The 25947-nt window shown below is 37.9% G+C and overlaps 1 protein-coding gene across 5 annotated transcripts in view; it reads left to right on the forward strand.

Annotated features, from left to right (window-relative positions):
• The window catches only part of LOC137341207 (myosin-10), a 133416-nt gene that overhangs the window by 89830 nt on the left and 17639 nt on the right, over positions 1-25947 (forward strand). For all 5 annotated transcript variants that reach the window (XM_068004249.1, XM_068004250.1, XM_068004251.1 and 2 more), the window contains 21 exons: positions 184-279; positions 1808-1926; positions 2008-2160; positions 2809-2982; positions 3804-3977; positions 6147-6261; positions 8043-8236; positions 9919-10040; positions 11155-11224; positions 11600-11760; positions 13299-13407; positions 13683-13814; positions 14555-14761; positions 15469-15606; positions 15983-16106; positions 19632-19803; positions 21468-21680; positions 22931-23075; positions 23564-23770; positions 24525-24629; positions 25329-25481. In XM_068004249.1, the coding sequence (XP_067860350.1) occupies positions 184-279; positions 1808-1926; positions 2008-2160; positions 2809-2982; positions 3804-3977; positions 6147-6261; positions 8043-8236; positions 9919-10040; positions 11155-11224; positions 11600-11760; positions 13299-13407; positions 13683-13814; positions 14555-14761; positions 15469-15606; positions 15983-16106; positions 19632-19803; positions 21468-21680; positions 22931-23075; positions 23564-23770; positions 24525-24629; positions 25329-25481 (3083 nt within the window). The remainder of the gene's footprint in view (positions 1-183; positions 280-1807; positions 1927-2007; positions 2161-2808; positions 2983-3803; positions 3978-6146; positions 6262-8042; positions 8237-9918; positions 10041-11154; positions 11225-11599; positions 11761-13298; positions 13408-13682; positions 13815-14554; positions 14762-15468; positions 15607-15982; positions 16107-19631; positions 19804-21467; positions 21681-22930; positions 23076-23563; positions 23771-24524; positions 24630-25328; positions 25482-25947) is intronic.

Raw genomic sequence — 25947 nt, forward strand, 5'->3', positions numbered from 1 at the left:
GTTGTCTCAAAGAACAATTCATTTTAACATCAGCCAGTATAGAAAACTCTGAAACCTGGTGAATATTGCGCAAACGCATACATTACTGGAAAGATCTCAAATTTCCTATTGTGATATTTTGATGGATACTTGAGAAGTTCTTTCCTCTATTAATTATTCTTGTGGTTGTTATCTTGCTCACAGCAATGCTGAAAGTGGCTTCATCAGTACTGCAGTTTGGTAATATAGTCTTTAAGAAGGAGAGAAATACAGATCAAGCATCTATGCCAGACAACACAGGTAAGTTATTTAATGGGTTCATGGTCTTTTATTCATCCACTATTCCAATACAAGTGGGCATTAAGCCATTTGCCACTATGTTTAACATACAGACAAAGTTTCTCTTGCCATTAGGATGGATCTAAGTAATAAATTGGCAGGAAATGTAAAGTTAGTTTGGCTTTACTGTGCAACAATAAAGATTATCTTTAATCTCTTCACACATCAACCTAAGCCATCTTTCCTCTTCTAACCTAGTTGCTGAAGCCAATTCTAGTCCTATACTACCACCCTGGCTGAGGTTAGATAACATAGCACAGACTAGGGATCAAACCAAAGACTTCCCTCCACTACAAGGTTCAAATACTTAACTGAGTGATGAAGGGAGCATTACAATATAAAAATTCTGTTGGTTTCTACATGAAATGAAGAAATCTGTGTGCAAGGATGCAATCTATTCCTGAATTTGATTCCAAATTGGATATAGTAGTCCAATATAAAGATTACACAAAAGCCCAGAAACCAGCAGGAATTGCATAAAATATCATTTGATAGCAGATAGATACAGCAATTTTTCCTTGGTTTCTTTTGAAAAGAAATAGAATTCAAAAGCAGAGAAGTTATGTTAAACTTATATAGAACCTTGGTTGAGCCATACTTGGTGTACATGAGGGAGAAAGGAATAGAAGGATTTGTTGTTTGGTTGAGATGAATTAAGGTGGGAGGAAGCTCGTGTGGAGCATAACCACCGGCATTGACCTGTTGGGCTGAATGGCCTGTTTCTGTGCTGTTCATTCTATGTAATGAAAGATGGCCAGTGTAGAACTATAGAAGTTTATAGCACTGGGATAGATCATTTGGCCTGTTGTCTGCTAGCTCTTTGCTAGAGCAATCCAAAATCGCACTGTCACCTTTCCCCTTAGTCCTGTATCTTCCTCTGTTCCATATGTTGATCTAATTGTCCCTTAAAAGATGCAGTGATCTCTTCCTCAACTGCTTCCTGTGGCAAAGTATTCCATGGTTTAGTAACACCTTCCATGAAGAAATTTCTCCTAAACCACCACCTCGCTCTTTGAGGTTCACATATGAATAATGGATACTTAAGCAAGGTATCGGAAGGCAACTGCTGCAAGTATTTAACACCTGAGAAAATAGTAGAAAATTGGGTGGCGGGTGTTTGTGTGTACATTATATACATATTTCTGTTCCAAATGTGCACTTCCAAGTTTCAGTGGGATTGGGAGGCCAGTTCGTCTGCCTCTATCAACCAACCAGCATGGTTTTATGCTGTGGTCTCCGGTTTGAGGTATTTTTACTTTCAGTAGTTTGCCTTCTATATTCAAAACTAATGAACACCATGAGGCATTCATCCAATAATCAATTACAAAATCATTCATCACAAAATGGAGTATACAAATGCTGCATAGATTGTATGTGGAATATATTTGACAGCATGCCTGTTGAAAATGGATTTATATTTTGACTTGTATGGACTATAATAAAGCCACTTGTTCAGCAAACATTGTAGATTAATGAATGTTCTCTTAAGCTGCACAGAAACTCTGTCACCTGCTGGGAATGAATGTAATGGAATTCACTCGTGCTATACTCACACCACGTATCAAAGTTGGTCGAGACTATGTTCAGAAAGCACAGACCAAAGAGCAGGTATGGTTATGGCTTGCAGAGATGTAAATAAATTGAAGCTTCTTTAGTGCTGTTTTATAACATCAATGCTTTTGTCTCAAGGCTGACTTTGCAATCGAAGCATTAGCAAAGGCTACTTATGAACGTCTTTTCCGTTGGCTTGTTCACCGCATCAACAAAGCTTTGGATAGGACAAAACGGCAAGGAGCTTCTTTCATAGGCATTTTGGATATTGCTGGTTTTGAAATCTTTGAAGTAAGTGCATTGTGATTTTGTAAAATCCTTACCTAGCATTTTTCCCAGTAGAGTCACTAGATAGACATCAGGAGCAGAAAACCTGACTGCATAACCCTGTCTGAAAATCAATGAGATGTAGTTGGTCTGGCTGTGAGCTGGAACAGGTGATGAGGAAAAAAGTAATTGGTCAAGATGAAGATGGAAAAAGAATTCAATTGGAAAGGATATTTGGGCCTAGGTTGAGAATAAAATTGAGGTCCGGCCCCAGGAGCAGAAACAGAGGAATTTGAGTGGGAACAAGGTGTGGGGGATGGAGGAGGGATGAAAAATAATTTAAAGCAGACACAAATATCAAATGAATTTTTTTAATGATATGGGACCAAAATCCAATGTGACTGCCTGTGTAATTTTGCAGAACTAATTTTCTACATGTTTGGTTTCTGCTAACCACTGAATAAAACCATATGGATATCATGGACCATTAAGCATCATATTGATATCACTACACCCTTATTTTCTAAAATAAGAAATATTGCTTAGTTTCCAAATTATTTCTCTAAGTCGCTTCTTTCTAATTAGATGTTTTCACCTGTTATGTATTGTCCAGGCCCAATGCACTGCTTAAATGACAACTTAACTTAAGAGCTTGTGTTTCTATCATTGCAGCTAAACTCATTTGAGCAGCTGTGTATCAACTACACCAATGAAAAGTTGCAGCAGCTGTTTAACCACACCATGTTTATCCTGGAGCAAGAGGAATATCAGCGAGAGGGCATTGAGTGGAATTTCATTGACTTTGGCCTGGATCTGCAGCCTTGCATTGACCTCATTGAGAGACCTGTAAGAGTAAAAGGGTTCTATACTTTGATTAGCCCAGTAATTTAATTACCAGTATAGACACTTTTTGGTATAAGATACTGCAACTTGCATTTGAAAAGTCAGTATCAGCATAGAGCCTTTAATGTAAAAACATTTTGGGCTGCTTCATATGAAAAAATGAACTGAGCGACAGCAGTCTTGGAGAGTTGACCAAAGTCTGTCGGAGGTTGTGAAGAGACTTTTAAAGGGAGGGAGTTCCAAACAGTAGGACCTAGGGGATGGGCAGGTGGCCATTGTCTGAGGCCTGTGGCATGGGAGGCCTGCCCCCCCCCCCCCCCCCCAAACTCCACTTTAGGAAATCATTTGCCCCTCCATACACTAATATTTCCTGTTCAGATGAGCAGTGTCAGAATCTATTTCAAGCTATTGCATATCTATCTAACCAATGAAGAATACACAAGACTGGCCTTGGACCTACTTTTCTTTCACTGTAGAGAAGCAATTTATTTGCTGAGATTGGGATCTCACGTTAGACACCGTCTATCCTGCCACACTCAGGATATCCTACATTTTTAAATCATAGCTGTGGCAAAAAGTGCTATTTGTTTCCAATTTTACCATATATTTGGTGAAATGTACAGAATAGAAAGTTTGATATTCCATAGATTTTAAGGGTTCTGTGAATGTTTACATTTAAATCGTTTGAAGAAAAATGTTTGGGGTAAATTAAAGTGTTAATACACTAATCCAGCAGGTTGTTGCATCTGTGATTTTTTTTTTGTTTTTGGTTTTGGACATAAAACAAACTTCAATCCATGAAATGTTCTAACTTCTTGTACCAGGCAAACCCTCCTGGTGTGCTGGCTCTGTTGGATGAGGAATGTTGGTTTCCTAAGGCCACTGATAAGACATTTGTGGAAAAACTGAGCCAAGAACAGGGTACACACTCGAAGTTCCAGAAACCAAGGCAGCTCAAAGATAAGGCTGACTTCTGCATTATTCACTATGCTGGCAAGGTATGTCTGCTAAATGGAATGCTAAGTGTTTTGAATGGATTGTATAACTTCTGTTTCACTTCCTAAAAACTGAGTGAACCATGTTCGATCAGGTGGACAGCTTCAAGCCAGTTTATATTGTTACATATCGAGGATAAAGACTTCTCTAGATTGCCATTGAAGTCAAGCCCCCAATTGCTTTCCCAGCTTCTTTATAGAGCTGAGCCTTGCCTAACGTGCTAGCATGGTAAACATTGGTGATTCTTTGATGCAAGGAAGGGGTGAGAAGATTATGACAGAAATGTGACTATTTTGTGATTGAAATGGCGGGAATTTGAATTAAAAATTGTTTCAGCCCATTGTATCTCTGGGAAGGCTTTGTTGTAATGATTCTATTGTGGTAGAGGTAGTGTATTTGTGTCTCTAGCACAGCCTCAGGAGATCTGCTTTAATGTTTTGAATTAGAAGCATGTTAAAATAAGTTTTTGTTTCAATCTGTCGTACTACACAAGACATGTCCATTGTCAGTATCCATGGAGTTCCTCCATGTTGCTATTTTGTGAATTCCTCATGGTGATAGGTCTCAGAATGGAATTTCCTTTTTAGTACCTACCTGTTGTCTGAATCAGTCCAGCTGGGAAAAAATGGAATCCTTGCTTCCTGAATCATTTAATGTGTAGCTTGCTGTTGCATATGTTTAAGGACAAACTGTCAGAATTTTGTATCAAATAAAACATCCTTGGAACCCAAAGACCCACTTGGGGTCTTCAATCTTCTATTCACCAACTGTTACATTGAGTGTGAAATATAAACTCCATATGAAGGCAACATTAGAGACTGTTTCCAGGAATTTGCTGTGAAAAGATGCAGGGTTTTTCTTTAAATTCTTCTGTTTTACTCAATTCGACTAGTTTTCTTTTAAATCTAATGGTTTTATGTAAAGTGCACACTTCCTGTAAGTGTCACACATACTTCCAGAGACACGTTCCCTGTCGCACTGTTGTTAATGCCGCTGTTATTACAAAGCTGTGTCCTCCGACTCGCCGTGAGCACAGCCACAGGGGATCTGATAATTTGTGTAATGTTGGTAACTTTTTGTCTTTCAGCTTTGATGTATTGTTTCGTCTGTAAATAAATCTGAAAAGTTTAGCCTATACACAGTGGTCTAGTAGCATGTTATGTGTCCACTTTTGAGGTAACAGAGGAATGTGCTGGGCATGTCCATATGGTCTCCAGCATGTCATTTACCATGATTATGGGTTAATTATTTAATCTGGACATGCCAGTCAATATATGGCAGAAAGTAAAAAGGTTTTAATTTATAAGGAATTCTGCTTATGGAAAACTGAAGTTTAGCCATAAAGTTGAAAAATCTGAACTGTAACAGGAAGAAATTTATAATGTAAGCCAAATTCTCGAGAGGTTTTTCCACATCTTTGGACTGACAATGTTTTGTAGAAAGTATCCCTTCTAATGAATTGTGTAAGGGCTATGAGTAAAGTGCAGGGGAGTGGAACCAACTGGATAGCTCTTTTTAAAGGACAGGTATGAGAGGTTGAGTGGCTTCCTTCTGTGCTGTATGATTCCAAGGTCAGACATCTCAGATGAGGTTTGAAGAAATTAGAAACTTTAACATCACTGGTTAATTTATATTCTAGTATACTGTTTTGATCACTGTTCTCTTTTCCCCTTTCTCAAAAAGCCATGGGTTGCTAAGACTAATTGTAGTGGCCCTGTAGCTAATGGGACTGAGCTTGATTATGGCATGGACTGGGCATCAAACTTGGATCTTCCTGCCATGGCTCAATTCCAAAATGGTAGTGCATTTATCTATGAAGTACTTTGATACAGACAATCTTACAGGAAGTAAAAACTTTCCACTCTTGAAATGCTGCTCTTCCAGTGAATATTCTATGTAGTACATTGTGACAATCACTAATTTGAGTTAAAACACACTATCCCTTTTCAATCCTACTTAGACATTCAGTTGTATCCCACCATTGGGGATGTTAAGTAGAACTGTTAATGTACTTTGCTAAAGTAAAACTGAATTACAGCTGAAAGTGAGTGTATCCTTAAAGGTGCTCTGAAGTGTAGTCACTTTATGGATTGCTGTAGAAATGTACTTTTTTTCATGAGTTTTTAGACTTGCCACAAGTAATTACAGGTAATCTTTCAACCTCATACTAGGTGGATTACAAGGCAGATGAATGGCTTCTGAAAAATATGGACCCACTCAATGACAATGTTGCAACCCTCCTGCATCAATCATTGGACAAATTTGTGGCAGAGTTGTGGAAAGATGGTTAGTAAATTATTTATTGATAACATTTCATGAAAATGGTGTAGATAGTTACCACTGAGCTGTCTGAAGATGGGTAGAAGTGTTAACCAGTTATGTTTTCGTTTCTCAGAATTATATGAAGAAATTTCAAGCTTGCAATCCTGAAATCACAGGCAGAAATACTGCTAGCGTTAGAATGACACATGTTGGAAATTTTAAAAATCCCTTCCATATTTTCAGTTGTTGCATGCTTTGGATTTTAAGTTGAGTGAGTGCTTGTAATAGCAACTGAAACATTTGTATTCTTGGTCTTCAGCTTTGTAGTTTGTTCAGGTACATTGAATGTTTCCTGGTGCTGATGAAGGCCAAACTATTTAGCCCCATTGATTGTGACCAGATGAGCTAAAGGTCATCGCAGCCTAAACTTGGAGCACAGTGAAGGGGAGTTAAACATCAGGAAAGTCCTAGCCATAGTGCAAGTGCAGTGCTAAAAAGATCATTTCTGATCCTCACTTTTCCTTTTTTATTTTAAAGCAAGCATTAAAAGGAAGTTTTTAAAACTACCTTGGAATGTTTTGCTATGTTAAAAGCACTATTTAAATGCAAATTCTTGAAGTTGTTTCTCTATGAATTACTTCTCTGCCTGAAGTACAGTTGCTGCTCTGTATTCTGGATAACATTAAATCTCCTTGGGGGGAGGGAGGAGGAGCAGCATGCAATTGTACTGGAAACGGTGGCAGCAAAGGCTGTTTAATGAGGCCCAATTCCCGTTTAGTACCAGTAGCATTTCACTAGTTCCGTTAATTTCTCAAGTCATAGTTTGGAATTGAATAATCGAAGTATCCAGTCCTTTTTCACAACAATCAGAATTCAGAGTGAATGAATGTGTATAGCAACAGGCTTCTGCTCACTATGTACATTGATGATTTGGCTATAGGACTGGAGGGAGCAGTGTCCAAATTTGCAGATGATACTAAAATAGGATGCATAGTAGATAATTCTGAGGATCACTGGAATATGCAAGGGGTTATTGATAAGATGGTGGAATGGGCAAAAAAAATGGTAAATGGAATTCAGTGTTGGCAAGTGTAAGATAGTACATTTTGGTGCTTATTTATAATTTTGCCTCAATGATTGTCTCTGTCTGTCCTTCCCCTTTTTGGTTAGGCCTCCTTCTACTTTTCAAGTTGTCTGTTTTGTGTATGATAAGTAATTAATCTCTACTTGTAGCATTTAAGGTCCTTGGTGTTGCATTGTGAAAGACACTGTATATTGAGTCCACTGCAACCTAAGAACATGAGTGTCTTTTTGAACTTTTTTACTGTATAAATAAAAATCCAGTTTTGAGTGCTAATCTTGAATTTTTTTCGACCACATAGTGATCCATACCCTTTTATGGTTGGATTTTGTTCAGTTGGACAAAATAATGGTATGTGAAACAAATGTCGCATACTTAATATTTAAAGACTGACTTTTTCGTATCTTTGGGGGGAAAAGTAGGAATGGGAAAAGCTGGCCTCTTACCTCATCTGTGCAGGAAGTATATCAGTTACAATTTTTTGTATTTTTGGACAAAATCCTTTTGAGATTATAACAATGTCATTGCATGAGGTGGCAGAGCTATCTTGCTGTCTGTGTCATGACAGATTTCTAATTCTTGCTCCTGGTCAGTGCTCCAGCTTTTTTATCTTGGACTTCAAAATCAACATCTTTTATATTATTTCATCAGAGCTTTTGCTCCGTACTCCGGTGCAACAAGTTGAAGTAAAAGTACTTTCCAAAATGTAACTTTATTTTTGCAGTTGACCGTATTGTGGGATTGGACCAAGTTGCTGGTATGAATGAGACTGCTTTTGGTTCATCTTATAAGACTAAGAAAGGCATGTTCCGCACAGTGGGGCAACTGTACAAAGAGTCCTTGGCCAAACTAATGGCAACTCTCCGCAACACCAACCCTAATTTTGTTCGATGCATTATTCCAAACCATGAGAAAAGGGTAGGTATATTTCCATAAGGGAGAAATGTGCTATTAATGTAAAATTAAGAAAAAATTCTTTACTGAGTTATGCAATCTTGTTTGCTCTACTTTTTACACATTCTTAGAGAATTGCACATTGTGGTATTGCATTAACTAGTTCAATCTTATGTTCAAAACCATTGCTTGTGAGTCACAATTTTGTAAGGATTTGTATGGCCCACTTCAAAACTAAAGTAGACAGTCTGTTATGTATCTTGACTTTTGGGGGAAACAGGATACTGTTTGGTAATGTTTGCTTGTGACCCGTTTGAGTAAAATATTTTCAGGACTGGCTGCATGCACAGATAATATGGATAGCAAAATAAACTCTTGGAATAATTTGGCTTAAAATATGTTTTTAGTTTCAGTGGGGATTTCGAAGTATGGAATTGGTTATATCTCCCACCTCATTTTACTGTCTTTGACTGCACTGACAAAGATGAAATATTAATTTGTGGTGTTTTGGCCTTAATCCTACTTTCATGAGTGAGTCCTTGGAGTCGTCATTTATTAACCTTTGGAGCTGTGATGTTAATATGTTACTAAATTTACTGACTGATTCCATACAAAGAACTGCTACATTTTATTCCTGCACTGTGGCCAAGCAGTGCGGTATGTTAGTACAGTTAAAAGACATGGAAATATGGAAGTTTGATAGCAGTAACTGGCAGGAAAATTTGAGTCTTAATCTGAAAATTTCCATCCCATTAAGTATGATGAATCTTCTGTCTATTTTTCAGTTATGGGTAATAGTATCACAACTAGTGACATATACGTAACCAGCTTGACAATTATTAATGTATCTGCAATTGTTTTTCAACCTTGGGATTGCCAGCAAATCCAAAGAGTCCCTGTCAAGCTTTTAAAGCTTTTGAGCTCATATTCTAAAGCTGAAGCAAACCTTAATTTTATAGTTACAAAGCTACTCGCGTGTTTAGTTTTTATTCATCCTGGTGCAATTAAATCATTTGAAATTTATTTTTACTTTAACAATATGCTGCTCTGCTTACCCTTATTGATTTTTCTCCAATTTCTTTTTTAATTTTGCCTTCACTTTATCCCTAATATAACTTATTCTAATGCTTGAAATGCTGCTTTTACTTCTAAGAAAAATCATCTCGATTGTTATCCTCTTGTGTGAATTGATGGGTTCCATTAGCCATCTTGGGTGATGGGATCCACAGTACATGAAATTGGCTTGCGATTGCCATAAACCAAAGACATTCTTTGACCGTTAAGACCTGTAGCCTTGAAGGTTGACCTGATCATGTCCTTAGATGTTACTATCAGCTGTTAACACAATATTTCAGCGTCAAACACCGATGTAGGATTAATTGCCTTGTCCACGTTGATAGCCTATTGCACCCTGATCAGATAACTCAGCGCTAGTATAGTAAGGATTAAACACACAAGTTTCTGTGGCTGCTGCATTGAAAACTTCCAGCTCTGACACATGTTCACTGTAGAAATACCTAACTTGGCACAGACTGTGGATTGAACCTTGGGGCCTGACTGCTTTGCATGGCTCAGTACCATAACAATATGTTGTGTTTACTCACTTATCAAATGAGGGTAATATCTAAAGGGAAATCAACCAAAATCATTTTAAATGATCAGTTATATGTCTGGTAAAATGGTAAGTGGCCTCATATATTTTGCAGGCTGGGAAACTGGATCCTCACTTGGTTCTTGACCAGTTGCGTTGCAATGGTGTGTTGGAAGGAATTCGAATCTGCCGTCAGGGTTTTCCCAATAGGATTGTCTTCCAAGAGTTCAGACAGAGGTAGTGTTGAAATATTTTACTAACTAAAAATGTTTGTCTTGGTAAGTAAATGGTTTTGGTGTATATGGAATGAATTCTACATTTATCCAATTGCTTTTTTAAAAAAAAATCAAATTCACAGGTAAATTTGATCAACTGTTTTTAGTTTTGTAATCCCAGTAGATCCTGAATAAGCCTTCGACCTATGTCAGTACTAGGTCTGAGGGCCATTTGTGGATTAATGAAATGAAAGGTGGTCCATGTTCTTGACTCAAATTGTCATACTTTTTAAAGTTCTCCCCTAACTTACCCCCCCCCCCCCCCACCCAATTGGCTTTTTGACAGGATTAGCAGCATATTTGCCCAGTATATTTCAATTTTGTTGCATTTTCTTTGATTAGTCCATCTGCAGTAGGCAAGGGGTGGGAGATGGAGAGAGCTGCTGTAAAGGTAAGAGAATGATTGGCAATGGTGTGCTTGTTCTACTTGATAGTTGAAATATGAACGGGGTTCTTTCACAACTCGGCACAAGTATGGACATCTGATTCACCCAGTAAATCAATCCAGTTCAATTCTAAGTAAGTTCGTCTAGGTCGATCTGAGACCAACTGCTCTATTTGTGTAGAATTATAAAAGGCCTGATTTAGCTCCTGTAGAAGGGATTGAATTTATTTACTGTCCACACCTCCTAGAAAGTATGTGGGGGGGAAAAAACCCAGTTAGGTATGAAATACAGCAGTTTGTTTTTTATGGAAAATATAATTATCCTTTTGCAATAGTGACTGTGAAGACTTCTAAATGAATCCTTCTATACTTCAAAAATAGTGTATTGGAGCCAACATATATAAATTAGTTGTGAAGGTGAAATTTATTCTGAGTAGACAAAAAATAGTTTGGGTTAAAGCAGCAATGTATGAAATTGTGAGCCTGAATTCTACAAATCTGTGGCATGGTGCGTGGAGATACCAACTTTCCGTGCTGTTGAAGTGAAGGTATTTCAAAATGGCCTAGAATTTTAAGCATGAAATAGTCATTAATATGAAGGCATCAAAAGATCTTGAGGTCTACTCTAGAAGTTAAATGTGATTTTGTAAATGGATTGATTCTTACAAGTATATTGTTTCCACTCCTGTAGGTATGAGATCCTGACCCCCAATTCAATTCCTAAAGGTTTCATGGATGGCAAGCAAGCCTGTGAACGAATGGTAGACACTTTTTTTTTGCTTGTTTGTTTGCCTGCCTTTATTTTGTACTATTTCAAACATACAGGCCAAAAACTTAAATTGCATGCTTTAATGCAAAAATATATATATATATTAAAACTTCACTACCAATGTATTAGAAACTCAAGAATGATGTCTGCAATTTTTTTGCATTTCAAAGTTTTTTTTTGCAATTTTTTTTGACAATCAATCACTTCACAATTTTATTTGAATTCATTTTTTTTTGTTATGGCAACCAATTTATTGAGAATTGTTTCCAGACATTTTAGGAGTGAACAGATGTGTCCAGAAATTTCTCTAATATGGAAATTAATTTTCCTCTGCCTCATCTTTCTTTCCTCTTTCCCCTGAAATCAGATCCATGCCTTGGAACTAGACCCTAATTTATTCCGTATTGGCCAGAGTAAGATCTTCTTTCGTGGTGGGATTCTCGCACACTTGGAGGAAGAACGGGATCTGAAGATCACAGATATAATCATCCTTTTCCAAGCTGTCTGCCGTGGATACCTGGCTCGGAAGTAAGTTCTACGTTTGCATAGTTAATTATTCTTGCAGTTGTAGGATGGAATCCAGTAGTATTTTGAACAAGAGGTGGACTGCATTAGGTAATTATCCATGTTCCAATATAAACAATTTTTGATAGAGACCAGCACTCAAAGAACCATTGAAATTATTTGTTTATTAGCCAATTTTTTTTTGAGAAAATGAAGTTACTATCCATTTCCCTTTGAAGAGAATGGAATAAAAGTTGTCTCAACTTATTACCCAGGAATTCACTTTTTCACAAATAAATCCTAAACTGGAATAAAATGATATTAAATTTCTTTTTAGAGGAACCAGTAAAATATAATGGGGTATTTTTAATACTTGTTAGGTAATTTTCATTTGGTCATCATGCAATCCAAATCCCTTTACAGTGCTTGAATATTATGAATCATGCCTGTCGACTCACTAGGCAAAACCTTAAGCATAATAAACTCCTGCTGGTGTAAAATGATCTCCTCCTCTTCCCTGATGAATAGGCTATTAGCATGTCTAGGCCACTAATGGGTGATTGATGGTATTAGCTACAAGACGAAAGTGTACAAGGTCACTTCAGGTCACAGAGGAAGAGTAAAGTTTGTTGCTAAGAATAGCTTACCCCCATGAGAGATTAATACCAGAACTGAGTTCAGAGGGGGAGAAACTTGATCTGCACGTGGATTGGATTTGCTGTTTTTTAACTTGCCCTTAACGAGCTACTGGTCGATGTGCAAAAATGTCAAATGTTTTCATCATGCGTAATGGGATACAAATTTTATGTACTTTGATATTGTGCTTTGCCTTTTAAAAAAAATCTATGAAAACTGATTTGAAAATGTGATCAAGTTTCTGCAGGATTCTTTGGGTGATGTACACATGAAATGGTAATTATGGGAGGGGGGAATTTGATCTTTAAAATAAATCACCTTTAAAATGCTAATTTTCCACTTGTGGCTTCAGGCATATGACCATTTTTTACGTAAGGCAGCACAAGTACATAGGCAAAAAATATTGATACAAATCTTTACTCATGAAGGATCTATTCTTCTGGATGTCTAATGTCCATGTTTTCAAAACTGTTTTGAGCACTCTAATATTTTGTTACTTTTCATTCTCCTCTCCCCTCCTTACTCTGATCCACACTGGTGTTCAGTTGGATGCACTACTCTTAAGTTCATACATGAACGATCACTTGGGATAGGTACTGGCAGAATTTTTGACCAAGAGGAAATTGCACATGAGCCTGATCCAGTTCTCTTGAATGTGCCTTTCAAGAGCAGCCTGACTTTTTTTCCCCAGCCTGGAGCCTGTTGTAGCTCCTCCATGCCATTCCTAGCTGACACCTGCTAACTTGGACAAGAGATCATATCTACAATCTTTTGACTGGGGCTCAGGGCACTTACCCCCCAAAGTCATTGGGAGAACTGTGTATTGTTACATTACCAATTTTAAGACCCAATGGTAGTATAATCTGGTATAAAAGCTCACTATTAACTTAATGATTTCTAAATTAATGCCTTTTTTTGTTTTTCAGAGCATTTTCGAGGAAACAACAGCAGTTGAGTGCACTCAAGGTTCTGCAGAGGAACTGTGCTGCTTACCTAAAGCTCAGACACTGGCAGTGGTGGCGGCTCTTCACTAAGGTTGGACTGTTTCCTTCCCATCTCGCTTCCACAAAAACGAAACACCAAAACTGAAACAAGATTAGTCAGACTTGCAGATGTTAACTGTTCGCTAGCAGATTAAGAACCTTTTGCTTTTGAATTTGTATTTCATGACTTCTATCAAATCCATTCTGGATGACTCATAGATTTTGGTTAACAAGTTTTAATTGCTGACTTTTTTTAAAGGATATTGACGATGATTCAGTGGCAAGTAAGCCACTTTTATTTACCATGTTTTATTTTCTTTGCTTTAGGTTAAACCACTGCTACAGGTGACTCGTCAGGATGAGGAATTGCTGGCCAAAGAGGATGAGCTGACAAAGGTGAAAGAGAAGCATGTAAAGGTGGAGGCAGACCTTACAGCTATGGAGAGAAAGCATCAGCAGGTCTGTGAAGTCTTAAACTCCGCATACATGATTTGTACCTTTCATGACTAATGTTTGAAAGTTATAATATAACCTAAATATCTGAATTGTACATGTTTGTTTTCAGTAGCAGCCATCATCTTTTTATATGGTGGTGCTTGGCTCTGGAATCCAATTCACCATCAAAATATAGTTAAATGATTACCCATATCTTTGCTTCCATTGGAGAGCCACTGCCATTTGGCCAACTGAGATGGGCAGCCATAGCATTGGAATCATGGTTAGAGGAGTTGGATGCGTAGAAGTTCCTAACAATTTGACTTCCATGCTATCCCCCACTATAAAACCTATTGCGACTGAGGGAATAGTTGCACCTAAAGGGAAAAAAATGTGAAAGGTGTAAATGTATGGGGCTGGAAGTGGAAAAGGGAATCTTCTAATGCTTCCCACCAAATTTGTATTTGATCACCGTCCCTCCTGAGTTTAAAAAGTTACAATGGGTTTATTTGCGTTGCCCCAACCCCCATGTGCAATATGGAGATTGTGGGAATTTTGTTTCCATTAATAATGAACTCGAAGGATAAACCTTTTAAGAACAGTGTTAGCATAGTTGCCGGCAACACTTAAAATCTGATATGCATAGCTGAATCACTTAGGCAAAAAATCCAACGTAGGGTGTATCTTCTTAATTTGAGTTGAACGTTTTGTGACGAGTTAAGGGTTTTATAAATGTAACTAAACTTGATGAATACTCTGTGTAGATAATTGAAGAGAAGAATATCCTGGCTGAACAGCTACAGGCAGAGACTGAGCTCTTTGCAGAAGCTGAGGAAATGCGAGCACGTCTGGCTAATAAAAAGCAAGAACTGGAGGAAATCTTGCATGATTTGGAAGCAAGGGTGGAGGAAGAGGAAGAAAGAAACCAGCAGGTGCTGAATGAAAAGAAGAAAATGCAGCAACATGTTCAGGTACATGCATATTGCAATATATTTGGTGAACTCTACATTTTGGTATTAATCATACCAATAAGATAGCAGATGGGGACTGGCAGCTGCAATGTGAAACTGCAGATTCACTGCTGGGACCTAGGTTTGTATCCAAACTAGAATTATAATATGAAAGGCTCCTCTTTTGCCTGAGGTTCCTAATATGCAATGAGTTTAGGTAATTTCCATCCAACACACAGACCTCTAATTTTGGCCATTGATGACTTGTAACTTTTAACCATGTTTTTGGGGCTATGAGGGGAAAGTTAGAATACCTTTTTATTCACACTGAATTTTCAAAATTAGTTTAATATTTTCCAAAAGGTCAAATGGAGAATAATGCATATCTTAGTGATTTACAAGGTTGCCATCTCATCCCCACGCCTAGCTCTCGTCCCTCCACCTGGCTCTTGCCTTTCCTCTCTTCACTCCCCCACCCCATAATGCCCAAATCCTTCATGAATGTACTTCTTTAGATTTGTGTATTTGAAAATTATTTTAGAGGAATCTTGGGCTTTCTGAAGATGTTATTTGCTCTGAATCCTATACAAGCAGTGTATTTACTAGCATGTTACACTGGGTGTGATCAAAGTTGGTTTACAAATAGGAATCTAACACTGTATGATCAATGTTTCATGGATAGAAACCTGAAATTATTAGTTGGCTTAATATTTTCTACATCATACCAGGATCTAGAAGAGCAGCTTGATGAAGAGGAAGGAGCTCGGCAGAAGCTTCAACTTGAAAAAGTAACGGCAGAGGCTAAAATTAAGAAGGTGGAAGAGGACATCTTGCTGCTGGAGGACCAGAATTTAAAATTAGCCAAAGTGAGTTACAGTATATGATTAGAATTGCAAAGTTGTTGTTTGAAAATTGTGGCCACTTCTAACACTCCAGTATAGGATAAACATTTTTCCATGTACATTTTATTGGTAACAAACACTTTAAATTATTGAGACGATTAAAACACATATCTTAATGGGATTCAAGTACTTTAACATACTCAACTAGGGATCTCATTAAAGGTTATTACTTATTCCATTCTGACTTAGATTATTGACAACTGATTTGAGTAATTTTTCCTACTTTTCAGTGTAGTTTTAGATTTGAAGTAATTGGGAAAGCAGTTGGTTCATGAATATGGAAATCAATTATAGAATTAAATACTGGCTTCATTCAAAATACTTTTTAATTAAATAATAGGAGAAAAAAATGTTTGAAGACCGGATTTCTGAGTTTACCTCACAACTGGCAGAGGAGGAGGAAAAGGCAAAGAACTTGAGTAAAATCAAAAACAAGCAGGAAGTGATGATTACAGATTTGGAAGGTGAGGTTTCCTTGGTGCAAAGTCTGTTCTGACATGGTGCCCAAAGATTCAAACTTTCACAGTTAACAAACTTTAGTAGGTGTAACTATATGATGCACTTGAATAATTCATCCTGGAGATGTGCTGGTCCTGAAGTAGATGCAAGAAAAATAGGGTGGTAATAGTAGGGCACTTTAACTTTCCCAACATTGACTGGGACAGCCATAGCATTAGGGGCTTGGATGGAGAGAAATTTGTTGAGTGTATTCAGGAGGAATTTCTCATTCAGTATGTGGATGGCCCGACTAGAGAGGGGGCAAAACTTGACCTCCTCTTGGGAAATGAGGAAGGGCAGGTGACAGAAGTGTTAGTGAGGGGTCACTTTGGGACCAGTGATCATAATTCCATTAGTTTTAAGATGGCTATGGAGAATGATAGGTCTGGCCCAAAAGTTAAAATTCTAAATTGGGGAAAGGCCAATTTTGATGGTATTAGACAGGAACTTTCAGAAGTTGATTGGGAGAGTCTGTTGGCAGGCAAAGGGACGTCTGGTAAGTGGGAGGCCTTCAAAAGTGTGTTAACCAGGGTTCAGGGTAAGCACATTCCTTATAAAGTGAAGGGCAAGGCTGGTAGAAGTAGGGAACCTTGGATGACTCGGGAGATTGAGGCCTTAGTCAGAAAGAAGGAGGCATATGACATGCATAGGCAGCTGGGATCAAGTGGGTCCCTTGAGTATAGAGATTGCCGGAGTAGAGTTGAGAGAAATCAGGAGGGCAAAAAGGGGACATGAGATTGCTTTGGCAGATAAGGCAAAGGAGAATCCAAAGAGCTTCTACAAATACATAAAGGGCAAAAGAGTAACTAGGGCGAGAGTAGGGCCTCTTAAGGATCAACAAGGTCATCTATGTGCGGAACCACAAGAGATGGGTGAGATCCTAAATGAATATTTCACATCTGCATTTACGGTTGAGAAAGGCACAGATGTTAGGGAACTTGGGGAAATAAATAGTGATGTCTTGAGGAGTGTACATATTACAGAGAGGGAGGTGCTGGAAGTCTTAACGCGCATCAAGGTAGATAAATCTCCGGGACCTGATTAAATGTATCCCAGGACGTTATGGGAGGATAGGGAGGAAATTGCGGGTCCCCGAGCAGATATTTGAATCATCGACAGCTACGGGTGAGGTGCCTGAAGATTGGAGGGCAGCAAATGTTGTGCCTTTGTTTAAGAAGGGTGGCAGGGAAAAGCCTGGGAACTACAGACCGGTGAGCCTGACATCTGTAATGGGTAAGTTGTTAGAGGGTATTCTGAGAGACAGGATCTACAGGCATTTGGAGAGGCAGGGACTGATTAGGAACAGTCAGCATGGTTTTGAGAGGAAAATCATGTCTCTCGAATTTGAGTTTTTTGAAGGGGTAACCAAGAAGGTAGGCATGGTCTACATGGACTTTAGCAAAGCCTTTGACAAGGTACCGCATGGTAGGTTGTTACATAAGGTTAAATCTCTCGGGATCCAAGGTGAGGTAGCCAATTGGATACAAAATTGGATTGACAGAAGACAGAGGGTGGTTGTAGAGGGTTGTTTTTCAAACTGGAGGCCTGTGACCAGCGGTGTGCCTCAGGGATCGGTGCTGGGTCCGTTGTTTGTTTATATTAATGATTTGGATGCAAATTTAGAAGGCATGGTTAGTAAGTTTGCAGATGACACCAAGATTGGTGGCATTGTGGACAGTGAAGAAGGTTATCTAGGATTGCAACGGGATCTTGATAAATTGGGCCAGTGGGCCGATAAATGGCAGATGGAGTTTAATTTAGATAAATGTGAGGTGATGCATTTTGGTAGATCGAATCGGGCCAGGACCTACTCCGTTAATGGTAGGGCGTTGGGGAGAGTTATAGAACAGAGATCTAGGAGTACAGGTTCATAGCTCCTTGAAAGTGGAGTCACAGGTGGATAGGGTGGTGAAGAAGGCATTCGGCATGCTTGGTTTCATTGGTCAGAACATTGAATACAGGAGTTGGGATGTCTTGTTGAAGTTGTACAAGACATTAGTAAGGCCACACTTGGAATACTGTGCACAGTTCTGGTCACCCTATTATAGAAAGGATATTATTAAACTAGAAAGAGTGCAGAAAAGATTTACTAGGATGCTACTGGGACTTGATGGTTTGACTTCTAGGGAGAGGTTGGATAGGCTGAGACTTTTTTTTCCCTGGAGAGTAGGAGGTTTAGGGGTGATCTTATAGAAGTCTATAAAATAATGAGGGGCATAGATAAGGTAGATCGTCAAAATCTTTTCCCAAAGGTAGTGGAGTCTAACTAGGGAGCATAGATTTAAGGTGAGGGGAGAGATACAAAAGGGTCCAGAGGGGCAATTTTTTCACTCAAAGGGTGGTGAGTGTCTGGAACGAGCTGGCAGAGGCAGTAGTAGAGACGGGTACAATTTTGTCTTTTAAAAAGCATTTGGACAGTTACATGGGTAAGATGGGTATAGAGGGATATGGGCCAAGTGCAGGCAATTGGGACTAGCTTAGTGGTATAAACTGGGCGACATGGACATGTTGGGCCGAAGGGCCTGTTTCCATGTTGTAAACTTCTATGATTCTATGCACTTGATGTAATGCTAAAGTATAATTTGAAAGTTGCAAATCAGAAATAAAAACAATGCAACCAAGTTATTCAACAAAATAGAAAGATATTAATATTTTAAGAAATCAGAACTGATCCCAGATTGTTTTGTTTCCTCAAAATAAGCAATCAGCAGATGGTTGTAATGGGGGAAGGGGAGGAAGGAGGTTGGTGGGGAGGGTGAAGTCTATATTGAATTAATCATGCATGGATTCCAGATGGAGTTGGCTTGCTGGGTGTAATAGCCTTTTTGTTGCTGTGAACTTTTGTCTTAAGTAACCATTTTATGCCCTGTGCTTTATTCTAAAACCTCGTTCAGATCATGAAGTTCATTTGCTTGAGCACTTCTGTTTCGTTGCCATTCTAGAATATGGACTATAACTGATTCTTTGCTGGCTCTACCAAAAAGTTTCTTCAGATTTTCTCCCCTTTATTCCCTTCCTGTCATGGTTGCTGAATTATGCTTGGGATATGGTTCTAGAGACATCAGTCTATCTTTGCTTTGTGCAAGTGGCCATCTTTCCTGTGAATGTTGGCTGTTTATTTGACTCTGGGGACATCATTGTCAAATCTATTCTGTCCTAATGCAAGTATCAACTCCAGCAGGGGTCGCTGGTTAGTAGTCAGTAGTGAGAATTCTGGCAATTTATTTTTCCCCCTATTGAACTGAATGTAGCACAGATTTGTTTTGATTTTTTTGCATCATTAACTGATAGAAGCTTGGTATTAGGAAAGCTTAAATTGTACACCTCAAATGTTTCATGTTTAGTTTGTGTATGATATAGTTGTCAGAATTAAATCAAAATTGTAGTTTACATTGTAACAAGTGCAGTTAAAATTCATAATCATAGGAGAATATAGAATGAAAAATGTTATGGATGTTCTTTCTAGCCATTCACAATATCATTTTGTGCAGAACGTTTGAAGAAGGAGGAGAAAACCCGACAGGAACTGGAAAAGGCAAAGAGGAAGCTGGACGGTGAAACTACTGATCTGCAAGATCAAATTGCTGAGCTACAGCAGCAGATCGAGGAACTGAAGATTCAACTGGCAAAGAAAGAGGAGGAGCTGCAGGCTGCCCTTGCCAGGTCTGAGACCTAAAAGATAATCTCCTCCTGACTTCATTCCACATTTGGGCAATAGTTAGTGACCCCTCAAAGATGGCTTTTAGCATTCTAAGCATCACAAGCACAGTTAGGCATTTTTCTTATGTTTCCGTTGCACTGTTTTTAATTTTTTTGAACCGCACATGAAACTCTAATCTATAGGTGGAAAGTGACTTGTAGAACTCTGCACCAAATGTCTGAGTTCAAATGATCTTCATTGAGTGGACAATTGAACTGACGAAACCACAATTGAAGAACTTGGTTGTTTTGGGAGGAGGGGGAAAAGAGTGCAAGAAAAACTGGCAGGATCAATCCCACCTGACACATGTTTACCACTTAGCCAATTAATGACCAGAGCCTCTAGCTCGTGAATGCTGTTTTGATCACCTTGGCAGAAGTGGAAGAATTAAAAAGGGAAAATGAGGGCAATTTTTAAAATCCAGTTTTACCATCCTAGTAGTACAAAAATATAACTTTTTTTCCTTTGCAGTAATATGCACTGGCTTCAGACTGTTGTCCATGAAATCTTGTGGGTTAAGTAGCTGATCAGCAGTGTTAGTAGTGGCTTTTGTGAATTGTCAAAGCATCCTGCAATGTGCACACTTCTAGTCTCTGATAGGTCATAAGTGCTCAGTCAAGAGAGGCTGTAGATATATTAAGAAGCTGCTCTTTTTTTAAAAAAAGAAAGTTAGTGGGAACCAAATCGAAAAGGTGCTATGCCAAAGATTACTTGATCAAAACAAGTGAAGAGCACATGGTTTTTGGCACTGCATATAAACCTTGAATTTGAATAGCTGGTATGTAGCTCCATTCACTTGAAAAAAAATGTACACAGGTGATTCATGTTTAGATATAGATATTATAGGAGGTCTAGCCTCAGGCAAAAAAAGAATTATTGTGGCAAGGGGTGTGTTAGAGTTTCTATTAATTTTAAGAGTCCCATAAAGGAAAGTATGCTGAGAGTCATGTTCTGGAAGATTTCTTTATGGTTTCCTTACTATAAAACACCTGTAGTGTTTGACATCCTTCCCCATTAGTATGCTGAGCATATTTTTAAACAATATTATATAAATCTATAATGCTTTGGGTTGTAACAAAATGGAAATCGTACAGAACTTTGCAGCACTGAATTTGCATCCTCAAAGTGAACACATTTTCAATTGGTGAAATCTTCGTTATATGCAGCATTAATATGAAAAATCTCTAAGCAATAGCCATATTTGCCATTTTAGACAAGTAAAATGATATTGATTTCTGCAATCCAGAGATGAAACAGAATATTGTTACTGAAATGTCTGTGGAAACTGTTTCATCCAATGTTTATGTATTTACTAATCTCAAAAAAATAATGTTCACAAAAACCATTTCCCTATTAACCACCTTCCTGAACTTTACCAGAATATTCCACATTTTTACAAGCAATGATGCATCGTAGAAAATTGATTCTCCATTCCATGAATAACAAATTTCCAATACAAATTTTTAAATTCTGTTTGCAAATGTGGCTCACATGATTAGTACTTTAACTTGGCCTAAAATATCTACTTAGATAAACTCATTATGGGACAGGACAACATATTGAATTAAAGTGTAATGTTGGTGATCAGAATGTATGCTGTACTCTTGAATCTGTGGTTCTCTTTCAGAGGGGACGATGAAGCTGCTCAGAAGAATAATGCTCTAAAACTAATCCGGGAGCTGCAGGTCCAGATTTCTGAGCTGCAGGAGGATCTGGAATCTGAGAAGGGTGCACGCAACAAAGCTGACAAGCAGAAGAGAGACCTGAGTGAAGAGCTGGAAGCTTTGAAGACTGAACTGGAGGATACTTTGGATACCACAGCAGCCCAACAAGAACTAAGGTGAAGCCAGCAATTGAACTGGAGAAAGTAGATAACTTGAGACTTGGTTAGGCAGATTTTGATTTATACAAAGTTTTGTAATATAACCCATTTTGATAGACTTGTTTTAATCTCATCAGTTTAAAATAAACCTACTGAGCTTTGAACAGTTTGCTTTACAGATGGCTCTGACCAGGTGGTATCTTTAAAACAATAGTTCACACTTGAATGGCATTTTGTAAATGAAATGATGTCCAGCAACTCAAGAATCTAAGCTAATTTAGTAAATGGGAAAAAATATATAGTTGCACAATATGAATGTGTTGCCTTACTTCAGTAGCAGCTGTAGTAACTGTAGGGTTAAAGTTTTTTCATCAAATGTAACCTGTAGACTATACTAGAGAAAAATTCCACTTGGAATGCACCACAGCTGTTAAAAAAAATTTACACATTACATAAAGAAAAATGAGTTCAACAAAATACAAAAAAACCTACATTTCCAATATGGTGCAATAATGGAACAAGTTACAGTAGGATCTTGTTTGAACTGAGAATGCTGTAGGTTTTTTGCTTTGATTCTGATATTAGCCACTTGTGTTATACATAGATTTTCTGAGTCCTGACCCCTGGCAACATTCCTGACAACACCCAGTGCATATCTGAAAACTATCTGCACTGGTGGCAGGCAAGGACTCTGAAGTGTAGCCTATTATCTACACTTCACTTCTGCATAAAATCATTGTTTAACTGAATATTTTATCAAAAATGATTTATGGTAAATGGGTGTTAATCTCAAACCTTGTTGCTGAAAAAAAACACATTCGAGTAAATTGTCAGCAGAATACTGCTTATAAGCTGTTCAATATTAACATTTCATAGAAGGTCCCATGATGTGATGTAAGTGAGCAGGTTTCTCTCTTTATTGACTTCCCCTTCTCCCTTTATTCCTTCTGTCTTAAACGTGAGAACTTGACTGGAATATGGTTCCATGGGCACTGGCATCATTCTGGTATCTCATGCAAGTGTTTGTCCTGTTTTAAGTCTGGACAATGGAAATTGCCAGGTAAAATGACTGGGGATCATTACAGCTAAGCCTGATCTGTTCATGTCTCCGACCCTGGAAGCGTATGCACAGTTCTACATCAGGGTAATATATTTACAGATTTTGATAGGTTGATAGAAATGTGCTTTGAAATTGGTAACTTGAGGCAAGTGAGTCAATATTTTTGGAAAAAAATGAATACTGAAGTGCCCTCTTGAATTAATTACAGGACCAAACGTGAGCAGGAGGTAGCTGAACTGAAGAAGGCTATTGAAGAAGAGACCAAGGCCCATGAAGTTCAAATCCAGGATATCCGCCAGAGACACAGTACTGCCCTGGAGGAGGTCTCTGAACAACTTGAACAAGCCAAGAGAGTCAGTACCATTAGACTTTACTTACAAAAAATAATTGCTTTTTGAAGTAGAATCATAGAATACAACAGCACAGTAACAAGCTATTTGGCCTGTGAAGACTGAGTTTTTTTGCACAATCTGTGCATGGAACAAAACATTTGGCTTAAATTTAAATTGGCAGATCTTGGGAGTTGGGGAAAGAGATGATGGTCAAATTTGCAAAATGTTTTCCATATCGGTAGTTACTAGTTAGCAAAGAGCAATAGTTGCCAAGATTGAGAGAACTTGGGTTGGGAACAAGTACAATACAAAATATGACTTATGGTTTCAGGAGGTGCCCAGAATTATTGTTTCTTGAATAAACCTTTTGTTCCTGCCTGCAATGAATTGCATTATTTAACCCTAGCCATAAATAGTTCTTGTGAACACTTAAACTTGGGTGCAAGCTCACACTTGTAGTTAAATATGACCTTTTTATATCAATCCTTCTGTTTCCACTCTATAAACAGCTCAAAGCCAACTTAGAGAAGAGCAAACAGAGCTTGGAAAATGATAACAAAGAATTGGCCAGTGAGGTGAAGAGTTTGCAGCACGCAAAGGCTGAGTCTGAACATAAAAGGAAGAAGCTTGAATCTCATGTACAAGAGTTCCAGGCCAAGTTTGCAGAAAGTGAAAAGGCAAAGTCTGAGCTTTCTGATAAAGCTCACAAACTTCAGGTAAGACAGAATTTAACTTTTTTAGGTTGTCCATGCCAATATTAAAATTTTCACTGGTTGAACCACAATAAATGGTAGACAATTTTCTCTATTTTGAAACATGTTAGATTCTGGTCTTGATCTAGAACTCTTCCGTAATTAATCTACTTTTAATAGAAGTGCCTGTGCGGGGGTTGGCTTGTCGATTTTATTTTTTCTCACTAAAGGAAGTGAACAGTAACGATTACAGAATCTACTTTTTTTTTTCAGTAGCAGTTCTGCAGCAAACTTTTTTGTATTTAGTGCAGTGGCATATAATTTTACTCTTAAACCATCCATTGAAAATTATGGGCATAAATGGCAGAGCCCTTGACATAATTGTTTTAATAAATGCAGATGAGATCATTAGCAAAGGAAAATATTCTTTCAAAAAAAAAACTGTTTTTGATTAGAAGAAATGGATACCAGATTTAATTAGGTTCTGACAATCTTGACCACTTATGGAAGATACTAAAGAAATCACAATTACCCTCAGAATTTGGCTAAAATTTAATTATCTATTAACTGACGAGGAAAGTTAGAAATCAATATAGCAATAGTATGGAATTTGCACCTATTGGCCCTGCACTAGTATTGACCAGCTTTTAGCATTATTTGCATTATAGAATTTAGATTGCGGTCAATTAAATGCTTATTAAATAAGAAAGCTGAAAGATCTGATAGATTTGCTTTGCAAAGAGGTATGCATTGTGCATTTAACTCTCTCCATTCTCAGAATGAATTGGACAATGCCTCTGGACTTCTCGAGGAAGCTGAGAAAAAAGCAATTAAACTAACCAAAGATACTGCCAGTTTGGAATCTGTACTCCAAGATACACAGGTATGTGAACTATTAGTTAAATGTGAAGTTGTTTAACAAAGCTATCAGTATTTTTAACAAACAGTTCAATTAATTCTCCTTGGTTGGGAGGGGGAGAAATGGATCACTTCACATAGGACATTGATAATCTATTTGATGGAAGGAGTGCTTGAGTTAAATAGGAATCTCAGAATATTTCCCCTTTCTTACCAGCAGCGGCTTGATAATGCAAAACTTCCCCAATCAGGGAAGCCCAAATACAAATGTCAGTGTTTGGGCTCATACCCTGTGGCTAAAATAAATCTATGCATTTTATTGGTGATAAATTGTATCTTAGCCAGCTGTGGATTGAGGGATAAAGTTGCAGGGCTTGCCCCACTGTCGAAATGTACTTAATATGTTTTCGCTCCTTTTAAAGCTGATTCTTGCAACTTGGGGAAGGTCTACTTTTCTATCTTAGAAAAATGATAGCTTTGAGAATTAGAGGTGGGAGATGTTGTGGAAGGAATGAAATAGTATTGATATTTTTGAGTTAATTAAGCTAGACTACTTAACCTGTTACAACTTGAAGGTTTTTTTTATGCAGTAGGCAGTGGCTTTCAGCATTTTCTTTGATATACTGTACTAATCACAAAAAATCACTCTTTAATTTAGCAATGTGAGGTGCAAATATATCACATAAATATACATTGTCTTTGTCTAAATACATTTTGTTAATAGGAACTGCTTCAGGAGGAGACACGGCAGAAATTGAATCTCAGCAGTCGCATTCGACAGCTAGAAGAGGAGAAGAACAATCTCCAAGAACAGCAAGAGGAAGAGGAAGAAGCAAAGAAGAACCTTGAAAAACAACTAGCAACACTCCATATGCAGGTTTGTTAATGGACCATGTGGAAACAGCCCCAGTTGTGGTCATTAGGCCTGAGGAATCAGTTGGTTTTTATATACATGACTAAATATCTATTATGAGAATTATCTAAATATCTATTATGGAATTAAACTGACTTTAAGACCAATTCCAATGCAAGTTCAAATCAATGTTCAAAAAGCCATCACGGGTTAACAACTGCTACCTGTAGATAGTACTATATTTTATCACAACCGAATCCTTCATAGCCTGACTATAATTTGGACTTTATTTGCATTTTACTACTTGTGAAGCTACAATTTTTAAACAAATCTTAGTTAGTTTGGGGTGTTTATTGAAATATTCTCCTTAACATTAGATTGGGATAGATCACCATTTGGAAAAGGCAAGGTTGTTAAACTTGTATTAGCTGACTATTCTGTTCAGTAACAGACTGGTATCCACCAAGCAAATTGTTGGTTTAATGAACAA

Source organism: Heptranchias perlo, chromosome 23 (genome assembly GCF_035084215.1).
Source record: "Heptranchias perlo isolate sHepPer1 chromosome 23, sHepPer1.hap1, whole genome shotgun sequence".
Classification (NCBI taxonomy): Eukaryota; Metazoa; Chordata; class Chondrichthyes; order Hexanchiformes; family Hexanchidae; genus Heptranchias; species Heptranchias perlo.